The 24262-nt window shown below is 43.0% G+C and overlaps 1 protein-coding gene across 5 annotated transcripts in view; it reads right to left on the reverse strand.

Annotated features, from left to right (window-relative positions):
- The window catches only part of Pde1c (phosphodiesterase 1C), a 433383-nt gene that overhangs the window by 343122 nt on the left and 65999 nt on the right, over positions 1-24262 (reverse strand). For all 5 annotated transcript variants that reach the window (XM_050155518.1, XM_050155519.1, XM_050155515.1 and 2 more), the window contains exon 2: positions 11048-11098. In XM_050155518.1, coding sequence (XP_050011475.1) covers positions 11048-11098 — 51 coding nt within the window. The remainder of the gene's footprint in view (positions 1-11047; positions 11099-24262) is intronic.

Raw genomic sequence — 24262 nt, forward strand, 5'->3', positions numbered from 1 at the left:
TCCAGTTTATCTTCCCAGAGCCATTTCTGTGTTTCAGTGTGGACTTTAATCCCTACACTAGGCACTTGTCCTCTTGGCATTGTTTCCTTTGCATCATGTTTAAAGCCACCTGCTTCTCTTCTTTACAGACTTCTGCTCCTGGCCACGGGGCTGGGTCTTCTTGCTTCTATCAGAGAGTACAAATAAGATCTATATGTTTCCTTCGGGGCTTTCATATTAAGCCATTTCTGCACAAGTCTATCTTTTCACTCATGGTCCTTGGGATGCCATTTAACTCTCCTATTCTTTTATATTTTGTTTCATTTTGAATTTACCCCCATCAACCTACACCCTTCCATATCACAGAAGTTTTTAACCGAGCAAAATTGCTCTGGGTTCTAATCACTATGTGGGCTTCCAGATAAAATTAGCAGGAAAAACCATAAGAGCGCTGTTTGTATTTAAACAGTTCATTATTCCAATAAAGCAGCAAACCACCCAAGCCCAGACAGTGATCGGATAGAGCAGAGGTGGATGTTTCAAAGCACAGTCTCCTGGTCAGGCAGGGCTCCTGCACTGTCCTCAAAGACTATTTACAGATTAATGTGATGCAGCGGATCATTAGACAGTGAGAGCATCAATTCTAAGAGGAAAACTCTTGATGGTTCTTTATCCATATAAAAAGAGTGAGTCTGTTCAACAAAGTAGTGATGCAGACAAGATTAAGGATCCATTGTTTCCAATGCATTCTAAAACTCCACTTGAAAGACATCTGATAATGTTATTGTAATATTGGAGTGCATTGGTTGGATGAATGGTTGAGAGTTACAGGAGAGCATTTTTTAAGTTGTCTACAATTATAACTTCACTAATTTCAGGGACTCACATCCCACCCCCAACATTAAGGGAAATTTTTTAATGCATAACTATCTTGAAACAAATTAATGTCTGTACAGCATGCAGATATTCATACCTCATCATCTGCTAGATGACTCACTTGTAAATCTACCTACTATTCCTTTGGGAAGTTGCAGGGCTGATTTTTAACTTCATTATAAAAACTTGGTGGGGATGAATTTAGAGGTACAGTATATACAAAAGTGCTGTGAATGCCTAGAAGATTATGACACACTAACCCCAGACCTTAAACAGCATGGGTTCTGTGGTCAAAAATAAATGTGTTAGAAACCAATTGCTTGAAAATACCTTGTTGGTGATAAAATAGATAGAGTAGGTCATCTGCTGAAAATAAGCTACTTAAGGAAGAAAATAGTGAGTTATTCATCCTTATACCTCTGCACTCAAGGTTGACCCCTAAGATTGTTTTTATATGTTTTAAGATATCTGAATCTCAGATTGTAGGCACCACATGAAAATCTTGTGTGAACATCTCACTCAACTTGTCTTCTACCCCAGCAGATTCTACTATATTAGATGCGTTTCAGGTTTCTGACTCAAGTAGCTCACTCCTTGTCCTGCCTTTCTACCTGCTCTGTTAGATTAGGAAACTGAGCTTCACAAGAATATTGACATGGAAGACAGACAGTCTATGGTGGTTAGAAAGAAAATGCCCCCCAAAGGGAAAGGCACTATTAAGAGATGTGGACTTGTTGGAATAGACATGGTCTTTTTGGAGGAAGTATGTCACTGTGGGGGTGCACTTTGAGGTCTCATATGCTCAAGCTATGCCCAGTGAGACAGTGCACTTCCTGTTGTCTGCAGACCAAGATATAGAAATTTTAGCTCCTTCTACAAGACCATGTGTACCTATGTATCACCATGTCCCACCATGTAGATAATAGACTAAACCTCTGACATTGTAAGTTCCCTTCCCCAATTAAATGTTCTCCTTTATAAGAGTTGCGATGGCCATGGTATCTCTTCACAACAATAGAAAACCCAACTAAAACACTGTTCCTTCAAGGACCCCAAGAGCTTCACCTGCAAATGTGAGAATTTCAACAAAGGCTTATATTAATTATAAAGTGTTTTACCTCAATCCCATGAGGTGACCAGGGAACTGTACTAAGCTCTGCCTATGCAGAATGGGACACTTCTGCCAACTGGGCTACAACTCAAGCTTGGCCAAGACCTAATATGTGCCATGTGTCAGGAATCTAATATACACCAGTGACTTATAGTAATGAGCCACTAGAGTTGTTTTATTGCTATGTCCATGTAGCTTGTCTACAGATATCCAATATTCCAGTATAACTTGTTGAAAAGGCCATATTTCCTCCACTGAATTGCTCTTGCAGTGTTGTTGAGTTCCTGTGAGTCCATTTCTGGGTTTTTCATTCTATTTAGCTAACTTGTGGCTGTATCCTCTCACCAGCACCTCTTGGTCTTAATTATTATGTCTTGAAATCAAATAGGCTAGTCCTTAAGTTTTTCCTCAAAATTGTTTGACTTTACAGTTTTGTTTATTTTTTATATAAATTACAGAATATATAAAACTCTAATTTATATCTATATAAAATCTTGATGGTGCTTTGATGGGAATTATGTCAAATCTGGGTATCAACACAGGAGCAACTAATGTTTTTAATATGTTGTACCTTTCAATCTACGAGCACAGCAAGGTCATGTACCATGTAACAGGTTGGTTAATAACAGGCTGTATATCCAATGGCAGTTCAAGATGTCATACCATAATGGCATCATTGTGTATATATCTTCCAGGTATATGTTCACACAATGTCAAATCACCTATCTAGAATATGTTCCCATAATTAAAAGAGGGTGAATTATCTGATGACTTGCACTTTGAGGTTCTAGGATTCCTCTCATGAGTACTGCAGTGTCGGTATAAGTCTTGGGTCCACACCTTTGCATTTGACCTAGTTAGAGTACTTATAAACACCATTGTGTCAATTTTCTTCCCAGTATACAACAATACAATAGGATTACATTTTATCTTGTACAATACAACATTACTAACTCACTTACTAGCTGTTGAACTTTGAATGGATTCTTCAATATTTTCTACATAGAAACAATAATGTCATTTGTAAGTGGTAAATCTGTGTTTCTTTCTTTCTGATAGGCTTTTTGAATTGATTATTTATCCATTGAGGCATCAACTAGAACTTTAAAAAAATTCTAAATAAAGATGTTATGATATGACATCTTTGCTTTGTTCGCAAGTGTAGAAGAAAGCATTCTTTTTGACCTTCAGTTAACTGGAGAGGTTCTCTTTGTACATACCTTTTAGCTAATCAACAGACCAGCCTAAAATCTGAAATTATTTTTACTATGGGTAGTTGCTGAGTGGTTCTCAGTGTTCTTTCTACATCAATAATATGATGTTGTATGATTTTCTACTGTAGCTTGTTAGTATAGTGGGCTATATTGACTTAGAACAATCAATGATCTTGATATTCCTAGAGTTAACCCCAGCTGATTAAAATCTACTATTCAAATATATACACATATTATTAGGGACTATTTTCCAATACTCTGATGGGGATTTTTGCATTTATAGAAGGTTTTGGTCTGTAAGAACCTCTCCAGTTAACTAAAGGACAAAAAGATGAATGCTTTCTCCTACACTTGGGATCAAAGCAAAGATGTCATATCATAACATCCTTATTTAAAAGAAGAAATATAGATTTACCAGTTAAAAATGACATTATTGTTTCAATGTAGAAAATGTTGAAGAATCTATTCAAAGTTCGACAGCTAGTAAATGAGTTAGTAATGTTGTATTACTTCTGGGGCCATCTTTGTCTCGTTTTAGCATCAAGTCAATGGTAGCTTCATAAATTAGCCTTCAGTTTCTAAAAGAAATGGTAAAGAGCTGATGCTGACTTGCTTTTGTTTGCAGTTTCCAGTCACAGCACGTGTGTAGACAGAAGTGTCTGTCCCACCTGGTCCTGCAGCCATGCGGTCCCAAAGAAATACACAAAGGCTTATATTAATTATAAACTGTTTTACCTATTAACTCAGGCTTATTTTAATGAGCTCTTACAACTTAAATTAACCCATAATTCTTATCTATGTGTATCTATGCGACTTTGTACTTTTTCTCAATAAGGCATTCTCATTTTGTTGCAACTGCATCTCTCTGCCTTCCTTCTTCTTAGAATTCTCTTAGTCTGGTTGCTCCACCTATACTTCCTGCCTGGCTACTGGCCAATCAGTGTTTTATTAAACCAATATGAGTGACAAATCTTTACAGTGTACAAAAGCATTATCCCACAGCACACATAGACCTTAAATTTATTAGGGAGGTTTCTAATCACATAACAGTGACAGTGCTATTAAATGTGTTTCAGTTTAGATAGGTTGTATATTTTTGCAGGAGTGAAGTATATTTCATCAAAGCTCTGGAAAGTATCTACTTCAGAGATGTTCAGAATCTCTTATTGTTCCTCTGATACATGCTGGTCATGGTTTCATGTTTCATTTCTTATATTTGTGATTTGCTAGAAGTTTCTTAATCTTATGGATCTTTCAAAAACCCATTTTTTGCTGTCTTTGTTTTTTTTTCTCACAGTCAAGTGTGGCTCAACACTTGGTGATTCATTCTTAGAAATACAATTAGTCTGTTTCTTCACTGTGACAGCATCATAATATGTACAAAGGCAGCTATATTGTTGCTTGGCTTTGAGTACAGAGCTTTATACCTTCTGGGACTGCCATCATAAACATAGTCTATCTTTTACAGTATATCCATGTATCTTGGTTTTTTAATGTCCCTAATTATTGCTCTTCTCTTTATTATTGACCTTATGGTGCTTGATTTGAGTTTGCTTAGCTCTTTTTCAAAGTTCTTACTATTGGCTTTGGACTTTTCAAAAAAAAATACATGTATACATTTAGGTGCAACAAACTTTCCCCTCAACCCTTTTGAGAAAAGTATAAATGTTGAGTACCATAAACTTTGACAAACTGCATCTTTATCCTGGCTTAATACAGCATAATATCATTCGTCTTTTGACCTCATCTTCATGACTGAAGTGTGGTGTTAACTTTCAGTTGTTTTAAGGTCTGCCTCTTGGATTTTCTTATTGGCTTCATTATAGTTAGAGATCACATTCTGCATAGTGTCTATTCTTTTAAATTTCTTAAGATTGTTTTGTGATACTTATTGGGATGTGCCTTTTGCATACTTTAGAAGAAAATACATATTTGGCAGTTACTGAATGAACTATTCACTTAGCTTAACAACTTAACTTAAATACTACTGATTGTTGGTGGTTTTGAGTTCTATCATCTTCCTTCTATATGTTCTGTGTATGACGGAAGGAGGTGTGTTGAAGCCTCCAACTATAATTGTGTAGCTAACTACCTGTTTCTCATTTTAACTCTGTCAGATTCTGCTTCACATAATCTCAGTCGCTGGTAAATAACAAATGAGGTTCCTGTCTTCTTGATGAGCTGATCAAGTACCATGACATAATGTTCCTGACTCTTGATCTCATGGTCTCTAATATCTTCCTGATCTGGGGATGCACTAGAGATTTCCCCTGATTAAATCTAATATGGCCAACTTTCAACTTGCTTAAATGGTTGCATTTGTTTCTTATAAGCAATACGTAGTTGGTCATGTTTTCTAATCTAATATGAAAATCTGCCCATTAATTGCTATGCTTAGATCATTTGTATGTAATGTAGTTATTACATTACTGGGAACTTACATTTGTTTTGCCTGTTTTTTTCATCCCTCTATTCCTCCCATGACTTACTTGAATGTTTTTAGAATTCCATTCTCTCTACAGGGTACCTCTATAGTTTTCTAAGTAGGTATACTGGATATTGAATTATATATTGGATAAACAATGTAACAATAAATACTACTAAAATGTCTTCTAGAGTGATTGTTCATCAATTTAAGTATAGAACCCTTCTATCCACTTAGATCCATTTGTTTTCCCACTGTAAAATAAAATTATAGATTTAACAGTACTCATACTAATTATGGTATTTGCTTTTTGTACACTTAGAACCATATCAGGTAATTTTGTGATTTGTCTTCAAATACCATAAGTAATTTAGAAAACTCAGAGATGAAACTTTATTTACTTGTACTTGGTATCTGCTGTTCTTCCCTTCCTGGTCTTGCAAGGCTCTTCATTTCAAGTTTCCTTTTGTTCAGGAACTTCCTTTAGCCTTCCTTCAGTCTGAGTTTTTCCTTCATCTTACAATGTGTCGATTGTTGCTTCATTCCTCAGGAACAGCCTGCTGGTTGCAGGTTTCTGGGCTGTCAGTTCTTTCCTTTTAACACCTGAAAGCATTGTGTTGCTAAGGCATCTCGTGAGGAATCTGCCATAATTCAAATTGCTTTCCCTCTGCCAGTCGGTTGTCTGTTTTCTCTGGCTGCTTTCAAGACTCCTCTTGAATTTTTTTTAGAAAAATGAATGTGCCTTGGCATGGATTTTATTGGTCTTACTCTGACACACAAGCAGAGAAAGATGGGATTCTACCTTGTTATTGCAAAGTGAATGTGCAAGTCCAAGGTCCCCACCAGGCTGCCACTCCAATTAATACCCAGAAAAGGGAGAGAGAGGTAAAATTTCTTGTCATGTGTGGTCTCTACTGAAACACTGGTAAGGATGACATCAAGGTGACTGGGCAACAATGTGGTAGCTCTCCACCAGGACCCCCTGATGGCACCCAGCATGAAAGCAGAGGGATGCTTAGCTCCTGGCTGATAGAACTAGAATGCAGAGGAAAGCCATAGCGCCCCATCTGATCTGTTCTGAGGTGCCCCTCGCAAGGGTGTTGTTCCACCTTATTGCAGCTTTGTGAGGCTGAGCATCCAGGTTTTCCACTCAGCAATTCTTGGCATGAGTTGGCATGAGAGCACTGTGTGTGTGTGTGTGTGTGTGTAATTATCTAGAATAGAGAGTTATTTTCTCAAACATTCCCTATCTCACTAGACTTCCTCTTTCCCACTCCTTGCAGCAAGATGACAATGCCCTAGTACATCCCAGCTTACAGACGGTGAAAGCCACATTGTCTTTGATGATATAATTTACCAAGACACATCATATTATTTCTGCTACATTTATAGGAGAAGATGCAGGCTTAGGTCTCAGCGTGAGGCTTATCAGTCTCACACTCTAAAAAGAACATGTGGGATGGGAAGGATGCAAACACTTAAAAAACAGAATCTGCCATTTTTTAAAAGTCCAATTTAGGAAGTTTCAAATCCAGTTCCCCATACTGCACAACCCAAATTCTTTCATTATATGGGCATTAAAACATGATACCATCAGTATCTATTTTTTATTCTCCCAAATAAGATGTGCCAAATCTAAAGGCATTACTAATTACCTTCAATTTCTCCTGCTGCTTCAGAAACCTTTATTTTCTTTTAATTTTTATTTTATGTGTTAAGGTGTTTTGCCTGTGTGTATATATGTGTGTGTGTTTATGAGTGAGTGTGTGTGTGTGTAGCTAGAAGAGGGCATAGGGACCCCTAGGACTAGAGTTATGACAGGTCTGAGCCACCATGTGGGTTCTGGAAATGAAGGACAACCAGTGCCTTCTTAAACACTAACCCATCTCTCCAGTCCAAAAACTACCATTTTCTTTCAATGATTGCTCATATCAGGGAGAACTCATTTTCCTATCTTCTAGAGAAGCAATGAGAACTTCAGAAGAAAGCAGTGTGACTATGTAAACTTTGGGACCACAGTGTCCTCTGCATGTCTCTTGAGTGCCCTGACCTCCTCCACAGTACTAGCCCAAAGCAGCCTGCAGTGTCTTGGGGCTCCAGAGTAAGGAGTACATCACAGTCTGAGCTTGTTCTGCCACACTGTGGCCGGACCTGAACACTACACATGGCCATTATTCCCTGACATGGGGAAGAACTTTTCTTTTTCAAGCTTAGAAATCATTTTCTTTCCACATCGGCCCTTCTGACCCCTCTATACACAGGAGCGAAGGGCCAGGATGGTGGTGATAGGGCTCTAGTCTCAGCATGGCTACCCTCACAACAGGTGCCATTTTCAAATGATGACATCAGCACTACCATCTGCCCACGGTTATTATGTAGATGCTCTGATTGAAGCCTGGCAGGTCAAAAGTCAAAGCTAGAGGTTGAAACAACGGGAAAATAGGACCCACAGTCTCCCAGGACCCATTCTTTGCCCCGGTGCTCCCTTCCTCCCCATTGGGTCCAGACCTCAGAGCACAGGCTCCTGCTTGCCTCACTGAACAACACACCCTAGCTGGGCTCTCCACCTATCTCTGTCTTGTTAAAAGCAAAAGACAGAAAGAAGCCAGTTCTTTATCTTCCCATCTCCAGAGTACCATCCGGGTTCTCGCCCTCTTCCCACGCCGAATGCTTCATCCCACCATCCTGGCACACGGAGAGGCGCAACTCAACAATGGCACAGTGAGAGTATTCTTCCCTTCCTGAATTCCACCTAATTCCCCTCGCTCTAGTACATGCTACAAAAAGAGACAGCACCTACCTACCATGCCCTCGGGCTTTCTCCCAGGATACTGTACTCTATCAAGACACTTTCCTCTCCTGCTCTGCATTAGCCTCACCTCGAAGGATTACTGGGAACCACTTTTCCTGTATAGACTCCCCCCCCCCCCGCGGTGTCCTCACTTATCTCTAGCTAATAAGCTGTCACGTGACATGCCATCCTTTCAGACCAATCACATAGCTTAGAAGTTATAGAAGCTACCTACAAGAAGTCACCTTTTCCGTCCATAAAGGGACTTCCTGCTCCAAGCCTCCTGTCCTCGTGGCTTAAGGACCCTTTCTCTTTGCACACCTGGCACGTGTCAGGAATTCCCATCGAGGGAAATCCTGTACATGTTATGATCAGTTTCCACTCCAGATTATTCATCCCCCGACTGCTGCTCAAGAGATGAAAACTAAAAATAAAAGGGACGGAGCTGGAGAGATGGCTCAGCGGTTAAGAGCATTGCCTGCTCTTCCGAAGGTCCTGAGTTCAATTCCCGACAACCACATGGTGGCTCACAACCATCTGTAATGAGGTCTGGTGCCCTCTTCTGGCCTGCAGGCATACATGCAGACAGAATATTGTATACATAATAAGTAAATAAATAAATTTTTTTAAAAGGGTCTCTGTCTCTGTCTCCTTTCATCGCCTGATGAAGGTTAATATCCAGAAGGATGCCTATATGTTTTTCTTTGGGTTCACCTTCTTATTTAGCTTCTCTAGAATCATGAATTATAGGCTCAATGTCCTTTATTTATGGCTAGAAACCAAATATGAGTGAGTACATCCCATGTTCCTCTTTTTGGGTCTGTCTTTCCTCACTCAGGATAGTGTTTTCTATTTAGGAGACAGAGACAGAGACCCACATTGGAGCACCGGACTGAAATCCCAAGGTCCAAATCAGGAGCAGAAGGAGAGAGAGCACAAGCAAGGAACTCAGGACCGCGAGGGGTGCACCCACACACTGAGACAATGGGGATGTTCTATCGGGAACTCACCAAGGCCAGCTGGCCTGGGTCTGAAAAAAGCCAGGGATAAAACCGGTCTCGTTGAACATAGCGGACAATGAGGACTACCGAGAACTCAAGAACAATGGCACTGGGTTTTGATCCTACTGCACATACTGGCTTTGTGGGAGCCTAGGCAGTTTGGATGCTCACCTAACTAGACCTAGAAGGAGATGGGTGGTCCTTGGACTTCCCACTGGGCAGGGAACGCTGATTGCTCTTCGGGCTGATGAGGGAGGGAGACTTGATTGGGGGAGGTGGTGGTGGGGAGGAGGCAGAAATCTTTAATAAATAAATAAATTTTAAAAAAGGGGCGAAGCCATATCCATCATCCTCACTGACAAACTTATTTTGGAAATAATAGTTCCAGGTGGGAGGACAGTGAAAAACAGGGCCCATGAGGAGTATTCATTGCAGAGTATACAATGGAAGCACTCAGTGCTCCTTCATCAGCATGCTCATTACAGTCCTATAAAAGCCATCTCTGGGAAATCAACCCTAAAATTTGAAAACTTTCTGAAAAGAGTGAGAAGGCAGCATTTAGAAGAATCCCTAGAAATAGAAAAATCATATTTAACTTGTGTTAAGATCACCTTGACCATGTCACACTCAGATCTTGCCAACCCCACGTGGGGAAAAGCAATGATGGGTTGCAATGTTAACAATTTTATAAAAGTTATTAATTCCATTTTTCAGATGGAAATACAGGGCCCAGAAAAGCATAAATAAAATTAAGGAAAAGCAAGTAAAGCAATAATAGTATTGGGGTCAGGGGAATCTCCATTTCTGAACTTGAAGGAGAACAGGCTTGCAAGCATCTCTGCATCTCTGCCCAGCCCTTCTCTGGCTGCAGCATTTCCAATGACTTCACTGGAACCCATTTAATTCCAGGGCATCCACAAACTTGCTATGGAATTTGCTGATCGTATGGGCCTGGAAGCCTTTGAGAAGCTTTTGGTGGCTATTTTCTTGTCAAGATCAAGACCTGGAAAATTTGGGTGGGAAACAACAGCCTGGCTACAACCCCGAGAATATTCCTAAGCCCAGGGAAAGCCATCCAATCCATCTGAACTGCAAAGCGTCTTCAAGACAGTGATGTAACTGCATAGATCCATGGTGAGTTGCAATGATGCTTTTTTACCCATGGATAGGCATCATAGCTACCAACATCCTCCCTCCAGCACCACTGAACACCCTCCTCCCTGCAGTGTGCTCTGAGGATATGCCTTATACAGCCCCTCTCAAACTATACTGTGAACAAGAAACAACTAGGGATTTGTTAAAATGCAGGCCCTGGGTTAGGAGGTTAGGAGGTTAGGAATGGGAGCCTAGGAGCTCTACCTTCCTCAAAAGCAAGCGTGAGATTGATTCTGTTGCTCTGGGAACTAAGCTCCAAAAAGCAAAACTCTCGAGCACACCTTAGAGCCCACAGTTCCGAGGACCAAAAAGCCCATGACCAGGAGCAGCTCACATGTGATGGGGCCCAAGTGCAATATTAACCAACAGGAAGGCATTTTCTACATCGCTGTTTGAGCACACCTAACAGACTCATAGAGGTGAGTCACGTGAGCAAAGGCCTCAAGTGAACACTTTCTAAAGGAGCCCAGGAAGAGTGAAGCAAGATTTACTCACGGGAGAAGCGGGCAAGTGGACGGGCATTCTTATCTCCTGCTTCATTTGCAACTGTAGGAAAAACAGAGGAGACAGTTAACAATAAGGCACATTAAAGGGGACCATACAGAAAGAAATCATGGGCTGTTGGCAATGCTATTTACTGGTTACCCCTTACAACCTGAAGGTAAAGCAGTGTTGCTGAAGGAACTTTCTAATCAAACATGGAGAAATCTAGCTGGTCCCCCACTAGAAGCTATTCCCTACTGGCTAGCTTTTATGGTGCTTGAAGGTACTTTGCACACTCCCGGAAGAGAAAAGTAATGATTAAAATTACCCAGTTATAAACCCTACAACCTACAACATCAACCTACCTATAAGACATACAGATACAACTGAAGTAAAATGTTGTAGGAATAACCAACCACTTTGTTTTTAAATTGATTTTAAGGCCCACTCTGAGATATAATCCACACCTGACAGTAGTAATGGGGCCAGAGACTAGATCAGTCATAGGAGTTAGGGGAAAAGCTACTAGTACTATTCTACTAAATGAGCGTGGCAATCAAATGACTCTTCATGACATACTATAACCATAGAGATCTGTGCACCACTCAACCCTCGTCAGAGAAGCTGCCTCTTGCAGTAGACGGCTATTAACAAAGAGATTCACCACTGGACAACGTGCAGACAGTAAGAGACCTTAGAGTACTCGGCCCTAAATGGGAAGCCTTCATCAAACCCCTCCCGCAAGGGATCCACATGGAAGAGGAGACAGAAAGATCGTGAGAGCCAGAGATGGTGGAGAACATCAAGGAAACACCATCATTCAGATCCAACAGGCCTGACCCACAGGTGAACTCAAAGAGACTAAACAAGCACAAGGCCATCACAATTATATTCGAGACAGGCAAAATCCTGGAAGTGGAAGAGAACAAAGTCCTTTTGTGAATGGTAGCTGTCAGGAGAGAAGAATCAGTTTTCTATAATGAACTACACGCCAGGGCAGGCCTCATGCCCAGGAGCTGAAACAAAACGGACCCCAGGTTTTTGTTTGTTTGTTTGCTTGTTTGGTTGGTTTAGTTTGACTTTTTTTGTGCTTTTGGTTTTTGTTTTGTGTGTAAAAGAGAGAGAGAGAGGGAGGGAGAGAGAGAGAGAGAGAGAGAGAGAGAGAGAGAGAGAGAGAGAGAGAGAGAGAGAGAACATGAAGTAAAATGTGGTAGGCGAGTCAGAAAATGAAATAGAGCATACTTAAATATATAATCAAAATATATTTTATAAAAAAATGTTTTATCAAAAAATAGAGTTTCTCTGTGTAACAGCCCTGGCTGTCCTGGAACTTTCTTTGTAAACTAGGCTGGCCTTGAACTCACAGAGAGCCACCTGCCTCTGCCTCCAGAGTGCTGGGATTAAAGGTGTGTGCCACCATGCCCCCACTAAATTTACTTGTTTTAATGTAAATTTTAAAATTGACATGTGCTCCAGGTATTTCCATGCTACCACTGACTGCCTGACCACTCTGACAGTCAGCGAGGCTTGAGTTTTAAGTGGGAGAAAGCAGCCTCCCTTTGCTGGGTTTCCAAGCCTGTATTAGCACCTAAAATTAGCCCCAGCCACCTTCATTAGAATATCTGAGTAAAACTGGCTTGGTGCACAAGGATGGCCAGTTGTGTGGGGATCTGCTAGATGTAATCTGGTTAACCTCTCTATATGTACTAGGTTGAGGTTTTAGTTCTTGCCAGTTTTACTCAGAGAGTCTAATAAAGAGCATCCCTGTACCTGGGTCTCTGTTGTTTCCACTGTGTTCGCAAAGATAGCTGGCCCAGGAACTCGTGGGATTCTCCTGTCTCTCTCGTTCATATCCTTGTAGAAGCACCGGGATTATGAAGGCTCCTACTAGGGAGATAGCTTTTATGTGGGTTCTGGGATTCGATCTCAGGTCCTCATAGTTGCTTGCACTGCAGATACTTTTTATACTGAGTCATCTTCCAGACATTGCTAAATTTAAATGTTTTTACTTCCATTAAGATTGATATGTGTTGTTTTCTATATCCCTGAAAGACAGACATAAATGTTTGTGATGTATTTTGGAATGACATACAGTCCAACCAACAAGAAAATCCTGTTCATTTTGGTTTAAAAAAAAAAATACCAACAGCAGGCAGAAGAGATCGAAGTGTAATCATTGCTGCGTATGATGTTAACACAGGACACGAGAATATCAGCCTCCTGATAGTCTCAGGAATATCATTTTACAGGATCATTTTGCAAATGGTGAAAGGAGCCATGGCTATCTCTGGGGTAAATTAAAGTTCACAGCGTTTGCACTTTTCAACCTTGGTTTCCTTGTTCCTGGCTTTGGAATCATCCCACGGTGGTTCTACTTTTGCTGCATTATACAAAATGGCCAGCAGGGGGAGGTGCTACTGCACACATCACAGCATCTCAAACACAAACCTTCATATCAAGGACCAAAGTAACAAGATTCTCATCTCAGGGTAGGGCCCAGGGCTCTATTTCTCTCATCTTCTATGGCCTTTGGTAAAATCACTATTGAACACCAACAGTTTTGGTTTTTTTTTTTTTTTTTTTTTTGGTTTTTCGAGACAGGGTTTCTCTGTGGCTTTGGAGCCTGTCCTGGAACTAGCTCTGTAGACCAGGCTGGTCTCGAACTCACAGAGATCCCCCTGCCTCTGCCTCCCGAGTGCTGGGATTAAAGGCGTGCGACACCACTGCCCGGCTGAACACCAACAGTTTGCACTGAAGTTCCTTCCTCCAGGCAAAGCCGGCCTGCCACAGGGCAGAACTGCACCTCACCTCTGAAGAACTCCTAGGCCACACTCAGACCCTTACATGGACCTTGTCGCGGACCATCCTGGACAAAAGATACCTCTCACCAGGGTAAGGACATGGGGATTTAGAAATATAGTAAAGAAGATGAAGACACGAATGAAAATAATAAAACAGAGAAACCCAGAAGAGTATCGGGAGGGAGTTCCAGTGTGCACTGAAAACTCTCCTGCATTTAATTTCCAACTGCTTCAAATACTCCTGACCCCAAAAGCTAGGAGTAAGGCAAAAGGCTGCATTAACATGATATAAGGAAATGAACAGACAAATTGAAAGTTGCAGGCTAAATTCATAGTTAAACATTCTCTTGCTAGAACAAAACAAGTCACGCTCACACCCTAGACCAAAACATTCTGTGGGCAAACCACTCCCTGGGTGGAATCCCAAGTTATCTCCATAAAGGGAACTGGGACTTGGTTGGATCCTTAGACTTTTGTTTAAGGTAAGAACAAATCTACTTCTCTATTCCTAGAGCTAGATTGTGCTGGGTCTGGCAATTAGCCATACCTGTTGACAATAAGCTTGAGAGAACAGAACTCTCTGAGCAACACCTAGGTGGACCTTCATTTTGAGGTAGAAGCACAATAACCTTAAAGGAACTAGAGGAAAGTTCCACACTCTGACCTGTGGTCAGTGTTGGAACCGGCTCACATTTCCGGGCCTCCACAGAACCTGACTGGACCTGGATATGCACATGTGTTCTTCTCCAGCCCTTGAGTTCAAATTGTTTCCTCTTTAGACCCTGTATACCTCTGAAAAATAGAACAATCTTTTTCCACAAAAAAGAAAAAGGAAAGAAAAAAAACTTCACACCTTTACTGCAGAAAGCGATAGGCTACCTTCAAAGCAGGGTTACAAAAACCATTGCAATGACTGTGAACACAAGGATCACCTAACGTCTAGCCTTAGAAAGGCACATTCTCCCCGGGTTGCTATTTCAGACCAAGTCTTGGGACTCCCCTCCCAAAAACCTTAGCCAAGGATGGGAATTGCTGACCCCGATCCAAGTTATATCAGGAGAGGCAGGCATCAAAATCTAGGCCAGTGAGGTGCCAGGAGAGTTGCCTCTACCCAGAAGTGATGTGACAGCCGGAATGATTGTTCCCCATGAAGCACAGCCGGAATGATTGTTCCCCATGAAGCACAGACGCCATGCTTCCCTGCTGAGTGGTTTCCAGGGACAGCCTACAATACATGATCCAACTCGCTTGGCCTGGAATCAAAGCCCTGACATTAACTTAATCTTCCACTACGAGTTAGTCAGCTTTCTGTCACTACAGCAGCTGCGTGAAGGGACTCATTTGCAAAAGATCCATTTTGTTCTGTCCAGGGGCCTCTAGTGTCAGATGGCATCAGTAGGAGGTCTTGGTAAAGCACAACTAAGTCATGCCATAACCAAGAAGCAAGCAGGAATTTGGAAGGGGCTGGGATCCTACAGTCCCTTCAAGATAATACCTCCAAAGACGAAAGGCTGGCCAGCAGGGTCTCCCTGTAAAGGTCTCACCCTCCCCAGTAGTGCCACTCTGGGCACAAAGCCTTAGACACACAGGCCTTTGGGATACATTTCCAAACCTCAGTGATGACAGTTCCCACGGCATCTTTCAATATAACACCCTTCACATATTCTCGTGCAAACGCCCCTCCTAGGTCTTCACCAAACCGACCCTGATTTAGTCTTCAGGTTAATGCATAAAAGCATTTCATAGTGCATCCCAGGTGCCGGCCTGTGTTTCACTTCATTCTCCTTGCAGACCCAGCTCTCCAGCTTCAGCAGAAACCAGAACTACCTAGAGGGTTTTCTGAATTGCAGACTACAAACGCAGAGTTCAACCTCAGCGAGGATGGTATATATCTGAGGAAATCCATTCCTGAAAAATTGCAAGGGCCTTGGTGGCTCCTGGTCTGGGATGAATTTTTCAGAACAGCTGGCAATCAGCTGTAACCTGCCCCATCCAACGCAAGATCTTTAATTTTTAATTTTCATATTTCTATTCTTTTGACTAATGACTGCCACTCTGAATAATGTGGTCAGCTGATGTTTCTAGAACTAAAGTAAACTGGATAGATAAGAAATGCCATCGACAGCATCTAGACTAGACATCTCCGGCAGGCTTCTGGCCAATCTGTATGAAGGTCTGATTCATTTGGGCCCACAAGCTTGTAAGTGTTAAATAGTTAGCTGCCTATACTGATAAACAGTTATGAGATTTCAAATATAAGTACATGCTACTGACATCTTTAGGGATATAAGATCCCAGGCCCACCAGACAGGAACGCGTGCCCCCAACAATGGATAGCTCTGCCTGCTGTCTGAGACACAGCTCTTTTCTTATTGGTACTGTGGTTTACCCGCTGCCCTCCTGGTCCAGAGATTAGTGTCAACAGGGCCTTGTGGAGGGCTTAAAGAGAGGAACAACATTGTCACAGAGAAAAGTACTACAAAGAGTGATCACACCCAGCTGACTAAGCCCTTCCACTTTCGGGCCACACACTTTTAGATAGGCTTGAGGGCCCATTGTCTGTGGGCTTGGACACAGACAAGCTCTTCAGCAGCAGAAGAGCCTTCATGTGTTATGAGTTTTATATTACATACACACACACACACATATATATACACACACATCTACACACACACCCCTCACACCACACCACAACCATACACACACACACAAATACAACATACACACCACACAAGCATACACATATCACACACCTAGATACAGCATACACACCACACACACGCACACAGACACACAGACACAAAGCTTTAATAGTCGCTTCATTTATCAGCTTAATTAGAGCTTGAATTTGGCAAAGTGTGTCCAGATGACTGCAGAAGTATGGAAAGGCATCCATGCTATCCTGTTAGCACAAAACGCACAGATTCTAGTTATATATGCAATAGTCTGTCAGTGTAGCTGTGTGACAAGCATATATATATATATATGGATGGCAGAGATGAAAATAAAATATATACTGCCAGATGTGGAAATAATTATTTTTCTTTGTGGCACATTTGAGAAAAATTTGTTACCTTTTTTTGTTTCTGACTAAAGGCAATAATTCAGATTTGTTACCTTTTTATACTTCTGCATAAAGGCAATAATTTAGGATAAGCATGTGCCATGTTTATATCCAGTAAAAATATTCTATCAAAAGGATAGAGAAGAGTTAGCTATTGTGTTTGCTTGTTATGATTGTGGACACACACACACGTATACACATACAATACGTGTTAGATCCAGATCTAAGGCCTGCCCCTGATCATGCCCTGTGTGATGAGAGAGCTCTCCCTGTAAGACTCAAGAAGTACTGTTCCCCTCTCCACACCAAGTTGCCCCCCACGCTCAACATTAGTCAGTTGCACCTGGTAGAATGTTAGACTCATTTGGGGAACTGTTCAAATCCCTGTGCCCAGACAACAGCTTAGACCAACCGAACAGCGCTTCTGAGAGATGACCCACTGTTCCCTACATCTTTTTTTTTAAAGATTTATTTATTTATTATGGATACAATGTTCTCAGTATTCTGTCTGCATGTATGCCTGCAGGCCAGAAGAGAGCACCAGATCTCATTACAGATGGTTGTGAGGCACTATGTGGTTGCTGGGAATTGAACTCTGGACCTTTGGAAGAGCAGCCAGTGCTCTTAACCACTGAGCCATCTCTCCAGCCCCCTACATCTTTACTAAAGTAAAATTCACAACAGAGTCCTTCAAAACTAGCGCTCCTGTTCTCTTCTTCTCAGGACACTATTGCTTCTGTTCTGTCAGAAGCGGAAGTGCACCTCTGCTTATGTCAAATTCAGTAGCTAAGGCTGCAGATGTGACTGTGAGAATCGGCAGGCAGGAGACTCTTCTCATAAGGGACGATCATGAGGAAAAGGATTTGGCTCACACTGCTGCCAACTCCCCATGCATAGCATGCATACAGGGCACTGTGGGGGGTATAGAAGGGGGCTAGCTGGGCAACAGAACTTGCTTCTTAGAGGAATGCAGCAGCCTTGACACACAGGCCAGTTAGGGAGGTGGCTGTGTCTCTCCATCTATGTATATACAAGTATAGTTAGTAGGAAACCAATTTGATGGTCACATTGATCTTGGCCGCATCCCAGAGCCCATGGAGCAGAGTCCCACCAAGGAGGGAAGGCAATGGGGTGTGCTGGTATGTCAGAAGCAGCGATCTAAAATTGCATTCCCCCTTCATCCCTGGCATGCTTGCTACATGTTTTCCCTAAAATAAATAAACCAATAAAATTGTCTACAAGCAAATTTCTAAGTATGGACTTTCCATAGAGACAAAGGTTAGTGAGACGGTGGGAAAATTAACTCACAGCGTCCCAACCACCAAACACCGAAGGGCTTTGATGTGGCAGCCAAGCCACAAACAATCCAGGCCATTAGGAAGGACAGCAGAGTGCCATGACAACTTCGGAAGACCTAACAGTTGTGGCAGTAAACCAGGCAGGTGCACACTGCTTTGTAACCAAAACTGAACCCAAAACACTGCCACGCATGTTTTGGAAGCCCCGACACCTGGGTGAGTGTAAAGGCAGCTGAGATGCCAACTATAGGGAAAAATACACAGGGAGTGCAGCCTAAGGCAAAGTCTGGCTTCCTATGGGGCATCTACCCAAGTCTGCTGTTTGCCCTAAGCCCTGGGTTGTGCCCAGGGACCCTCTGCAGGTGGACTCCCTTGAGAAGCCTCATAAGTGAAACGGCAGACCCAATGGCCCTCCCAGAGAAGTTGCAATGAGTGTCCAGGTACCCCTTCTAAGTACCAGATAAAAGAAAGCTCAGAACTGCCCACAAGGGCTTAACTTCACCTCCCTGTCCACTTACAAAGACCCAAACAGCATCAGAAAAGCAAGGTGATGAGCTGGGAGAAAGACTCCTTGCTTGGGTGATATTTTCCAAGTGGAGACTTCCATCATAGCCCCCTTGCTCTGCTCCCCCTCACCTTTCTAGCTTTATCCCCTCCTGTAGCACCGATTGCCTGCATCTAAGGCTTATAGTCTTTCTCCCTCCATTTCAACTCGACGCCCACATAAGCGCAGATTCTCTGCCGAATAGGCAACAAAAAGCTGCTCTGCTCAGTGCCTAAAGCCTAGGAACAATATTTATTTAATGATCAGCGGTCAGGCTCCCACAGTGCACCATGCAGAGTGTGTCTGACGCCAAGAACATTTGGAAAAGCACAGGAAGACAGAAAGATACAAAGACATTGATATCCTTGTATAGCCATATGTGCTCTAAAGATCCACTCAAAAATATTTATCATGCCTTGAGTGAATGACAAACTCCCAGATGAATGTGCACACCCCTGCTCACGGCCCCCGCCTTCACATTAAATAGGACTACCATTCCTCAGGAAGGGTGGGCAGTTTTTCAAAGACCACGCAGCTGTGCAGCACAGCCTCTAACCAAATATTTGGATCCAAATTCCATGCCTTTCAACATAGCTCATTTGCATTCAAGAAGGAAAGAGCGGACCTTGGTAGCACAGGTCTGGATTCTTAGCAACTCAGGAGGTCGAGTCAAGAGGATCATAAGTTCAGAGTCAGACTAGATAACTTAATGACACCCTGTCTTTGTCTCAAAACATTTTTTTTAATTGGGGGGACAAGGTCTTGAGAATATAGCTCAGCGGTGGAGCAGTTGCCCAACATGCACAAAGTCCTCCCAGGTTCACACAAATATTACTAACACAACGAAGGGAGAGATTAACAAGAAGCCCAGGGAAGACTGACTACTCTTAGCCAAGAGCCAGGCTGCAGCCTGACCCTCTCCTCTATTGTCCCCAGCCCCAGCAAAAGCAAGTAAACAGCAGACAGAAGACGGGGAAGGTCGCCTGCCTGGCACCTAGAGCCTGGAATACAGTTATGAGTAGGAGCAGCATCTTCACTAATAAGGGCAGGATGACCAGGACTCATTCCAACAGGCTTGTAAACCAGGGGAAGTGACCTGTAAAATATGCTTGAAACTGGCTGGGGTTAGCAAAAGGCTCCGGAGACTGTTCGTTTTTTACCAGACCTGATTTTGATAGAGCAGGAGAACTTTTCCAGGAACCTCCCAGCCTGCCAAGTGCTGACCCTTCCCCAGGGAGGGACAGGACCACTCCCACTGGATATTTAGGCTCCTGCCGAAAGAAAGGAACACGTGGTTTTGGGTTTGCGTGTGTGCTCCCTCTGTCTTCTCCCTGCCGTGCTCTGGCCACCCGGGAGTCTGCCGTCTATTAAACTCGGGCATTTAATTTGATTTAATCTGGTCTGATTGGATTCCTTTGCGCCAGCGGAGCGGCTCTATTAGAAAATATTCTTAACATCACCTAAGATGAAATAACTAGTAACTCAGGTCTGAAAACTGAGTTCAGTATGATCTTATGCCAGAGCGTAAACCATGACATCCATCGATGTTCAACATCCAATGATCAGTGAGCCTCACTGACACACAACCAAGGTGAACAGGAAGCCCCCACCTATTCTACCTCAAGCTGGAAGCACGGCAGAGGGTCCTGTGCTCGCCTGTTCCTTGCAAAAGCAGAGCTTAGGCCACCTACTACGGGCTCTACCCAGAGACATAAAAAGCATCACTACCCTCCCTCCGTGCTGTTTCTCCCCACTGGGCATTGCCTCATTGTACCCTGCAGGCCAGTTCGGTTGTCAAGCCAACTCTGATCAGCCTCGTGTAGAGAAGAAAACCACTCTGTGATGACTCATGGGGGCTCATCATTGAGAGTAGCTGAGATGGTGGACCTTCCAGGCTCTCTCTCTCTAAGAACATTCACAAAGCCTTTCAGAAGATAGGAGGGCTTTCCTGCTTGCTCAGCCTGCCTTGAAATGAGCATAGACAGGGGGAAAAAATCAAAGAAGCCCTTGCCAACCCGAGAAGACAACTTGGAAAATACTTTTGTCAGTTGAGGGAAGCCGAGTCATTCGGAAAGAACTGTGTGAGCTTTTGTCTTCCCTAGTCCTGATTTCACTTTCCTTGCTTGTCTAAGTCCTGCTATCTTAGAAATTGCGTTTTGTTTTGCTCTACGTACCAGTCCCTTATAGAATGAAGTGACATGTTAAACTGACTTAGTTTGACCTCTTCTTTGCTCCCTTTTCCTGACTACTCTAAGTTTTTTTTTTTTTATGGAGATGCAATGCATGGCTCTGATGCTCACTCAGATCCAGCCATCAGTTACCCTCTGTTTCATCTTCCTGAATCCCCTCCACCTGAGTGGTGCTAGATGTAAGTGTCTGTGTGTGTGGATACAGCCTGAAACCCACCTGAGACCCAAGACCTGGCACTGAGCTTCCGGCACTATCATGCAAGTTGCTGTTGTAAGAAGCGTTTAGTATTTCCAGGTAAAACTCCTGACTACACTGCCGGAACCTGACTTCAGGGAACCCAGGGCTCACAGGCAAAACCTATTTTTATAGTATTATTAGTAATGTTATCCAAACTGTCAAGTGCGAAGGGTCCCTGTGGCCTGTCGTGAGTAGTGGTAGGTTTCCAGGAAGACAGGAAAACGTGAGATGGAGGATGAAGATGTCCTGGGAGATAAGAGGGCTGTGGTACATTCTAGCGGAGAAAGCAGAGGGAAGAACGTGGCTATACTGTGAATCACTCCCACCAGTCAGGAGGGCTTCTCACTGGAGGACAGGAAAAGTAAAATCACCCCATACTGGAATGCACTGGCTGGAAACTTAATCCCAGCCTAGCGGTGCTGGGTGGCGGGGCATAGTAAGAGGTGACATGGTCTAGGGTCGGAACCCTGGTGACTGATGCAACAACCTAAAAGGTGTTAGGAAATCACTTGTACTTTGCTGACCCCGCAGTCATCTCAGAGGCTTCTCACCAGACGCTGGTTCTTCAGCTTCTAGCCTTCAGAATCAGAACTCAAATATTTGTTGCTTTGTAAATTCCTTCAGCCCACAGTATTTTGTGATGGCTGTGGAAAATGGATCAGGATGAAGGACAGGCATGTCATGTATGCTGGTAAGAGTCTGATTTCATTTGCAATCTGCCACATCTGAGCATGCTCTAAATTCAAGTGCTGGTGCATCGGTCCAGTCAGCCGTCATTTTAAAACACTACTATCCAACATAGAACAGGTTCCAGTGGTGATGGCCAAGGGAGCCCCATCCAACTCTTCCTGTCTGATGCCCTAGCAGCCACCATAGATATGAAGATGCAAGGATTCTGTACATCTCTCTCATTAAATCTGCTCTCATTAAAACACCCTAGTTAATAAATCAGGGAAGAGCAGTTAAGAAGAATCAAAAGTATGGGTGAGATTAAGACATGCCAATGTGACTATTCAAACAGAGAGCACATTATACTCCACCCAGACAAAACAAACAAACAAACAAACAAAAAAGCCTAAAGAAGACAGGGAGACACTGACAGTTATTAATTTTGTGTTCTATGCCAGGCAGTGGTAGCAGCTTTACTCCCATAATTTCTATTTGGTTTTACAGTATCTCTCTTTTTTTTATTAAAGATTTATTTATTATGTATACAGTGTGCCTCCTGCATGTACACCTCCATGCCAGAAGAGGGCACCAGATCTCATTACAGATAGTTGTGAGCCATCATTTGGTTGCTGGGAATTGAACTCAGGACCTCTGGAAGAGCAGCCAGTGCTCTTAACCTCTGAGCCATCTCTCCAGCCCCCAGTATCTCTTGAGGTAAATAGTATTCCTGTTTTCAGCTGAGGAAGAGCTAAATGATTTGGTGTAACCAGGACCAGTGAATGGGCAGGCTGGCACTGGATTCTGGCTCTGCAAATCCTTCTCTCTTCTCTGCTGTGGCATTCACATTACAAACCACAGGAAGAGTGGACTGGTTCAATTAAGAATCACATGCTTGGGTTTCTATGACATCTCAGACAACTGGGCCTCCAACTCCTCCTGAACTGCCAAGGACACTCACACACACACACACACACACACACACACACACACACACACACACCTGAGTTGACCCCTGTCCCATAAAACAACCTCAAAAGTCCTTCTCCTCCAAGATGCAATTTTCACAGGGGCCTTCATTCCATCCCTCACCCAGTCCCTTCTGACAGCCTTCTCAGACATGGGCTCAAGCCCCTGAGCCGTTTCTTTTCCAATAAGCAAACCCAGATGTTCCTTGTGAGACAAAAATATCCCACTCCCTGATCAACAAAGTCAAGTCACCTTAATTTCTGGCAAAGGAGAAGAATTTTACTTTTCAGAAGCCTGTGCAACACGTTGCTAAATGCCACTCAGTTCTCCACCATGATCTTTATGTTAGGCTAAGCCAAGTCCCGCGGTACTCAGACTTTTTTCCTATGGGCTTCTTAAGAACACTATAGTACACCAGGGACCACCTTCTACATCATATGCCAATGAGCCCCTAAAATAGGCACACTTGACCAAACATAAGACCATCTGTGGAACTTATTAAAATGCAGGTCATGTTCCCTCTACCTGGGCGCTTCTAACCAGCTCCCACGCCATGCCTTAGAAATTACACTTTGAGTCCCAGTGAGCCAAAGAACATAACCAACTCCGAGAAGGAAAAACCGGTGCACATCCTAAGCCCTGGACAACTTTGAAAATGCAGGCTATAAGATTCAAAATCAATCCTGTTGTTTTCCTTCAGCAATGTTTTGAAGTTAGGGGAGGAATTTTATTTGAGTTTATAAAAATCCTAGAATGGTAAGGTAAAAAATTCTCAGCATTTGTGCAGAGGACAAAGATGAAGAAAAGAAAAAAATGAGGGGGGGTTCTTTAAGCATGGAGGGCAGTCATGAGATGGACCATCAGCCACATGGTGGGGAGGGAGCATTAGGGAAAGACTGAAGTCCACGGTGTTAGAAAAGGCATGCTTAGAAGAGAGACAGAAGGAAGAAAAGGACGGGTCATGTGTTCCTGAGGAATTGAGAAAAGCAGGCACTCATGTTCATGGCTGCTACCCTGTAAGCAGCTATTCCAGCCATCTCGTGAGAAAAAGAACTGCTATCAGCACAATGTTTGGAACCTCCTACGCCTAGATCCTGAGGGGTGTAAGCAGGAAGGCTCGCCTGAGGTAGAGGAGGACATGGGTGGTGCTATTTGCCCACTTCACACACATGAAGGAAAAGAACTGGGCTGCATGACCACTGCTTGCCTAAGCAGGGATTCAGCAAGATGTGAAGTTTCATGGGCAGGAGGAGAGCCTCAGGTCTGAGATTAGAACTCTATTTCACAGACCTTATTCAGCTCCATTTTGATTCTCCCTTAGTTAGAGCTAGTATGTGTGTGTGTGCGCTCGCACACATGCACACACACACATGCACACACACACACACACACACACACACACACACATACACACACACACACCTCCCGGACATCAGCTCAGGCATGCGCTGCCAGCAC

This window comes from Alexandromys fortis, unplaced genomic scaffold, assembly GCF_014885135.2.
Source record: "Alexandromys fortis isolate MF-2015 unplaced genomic scaffold, M_Fortis_MF-2015_v1.1 scaffold_93, whole genome shotgun sequence".
In the NCBI taxonomy this organism is placed as follows: Eukaryota; Metazoa; Chordata; class Mammalia; order Rodentia; family Cricetidae; genus Alexandromys; species Alexandromys fortis.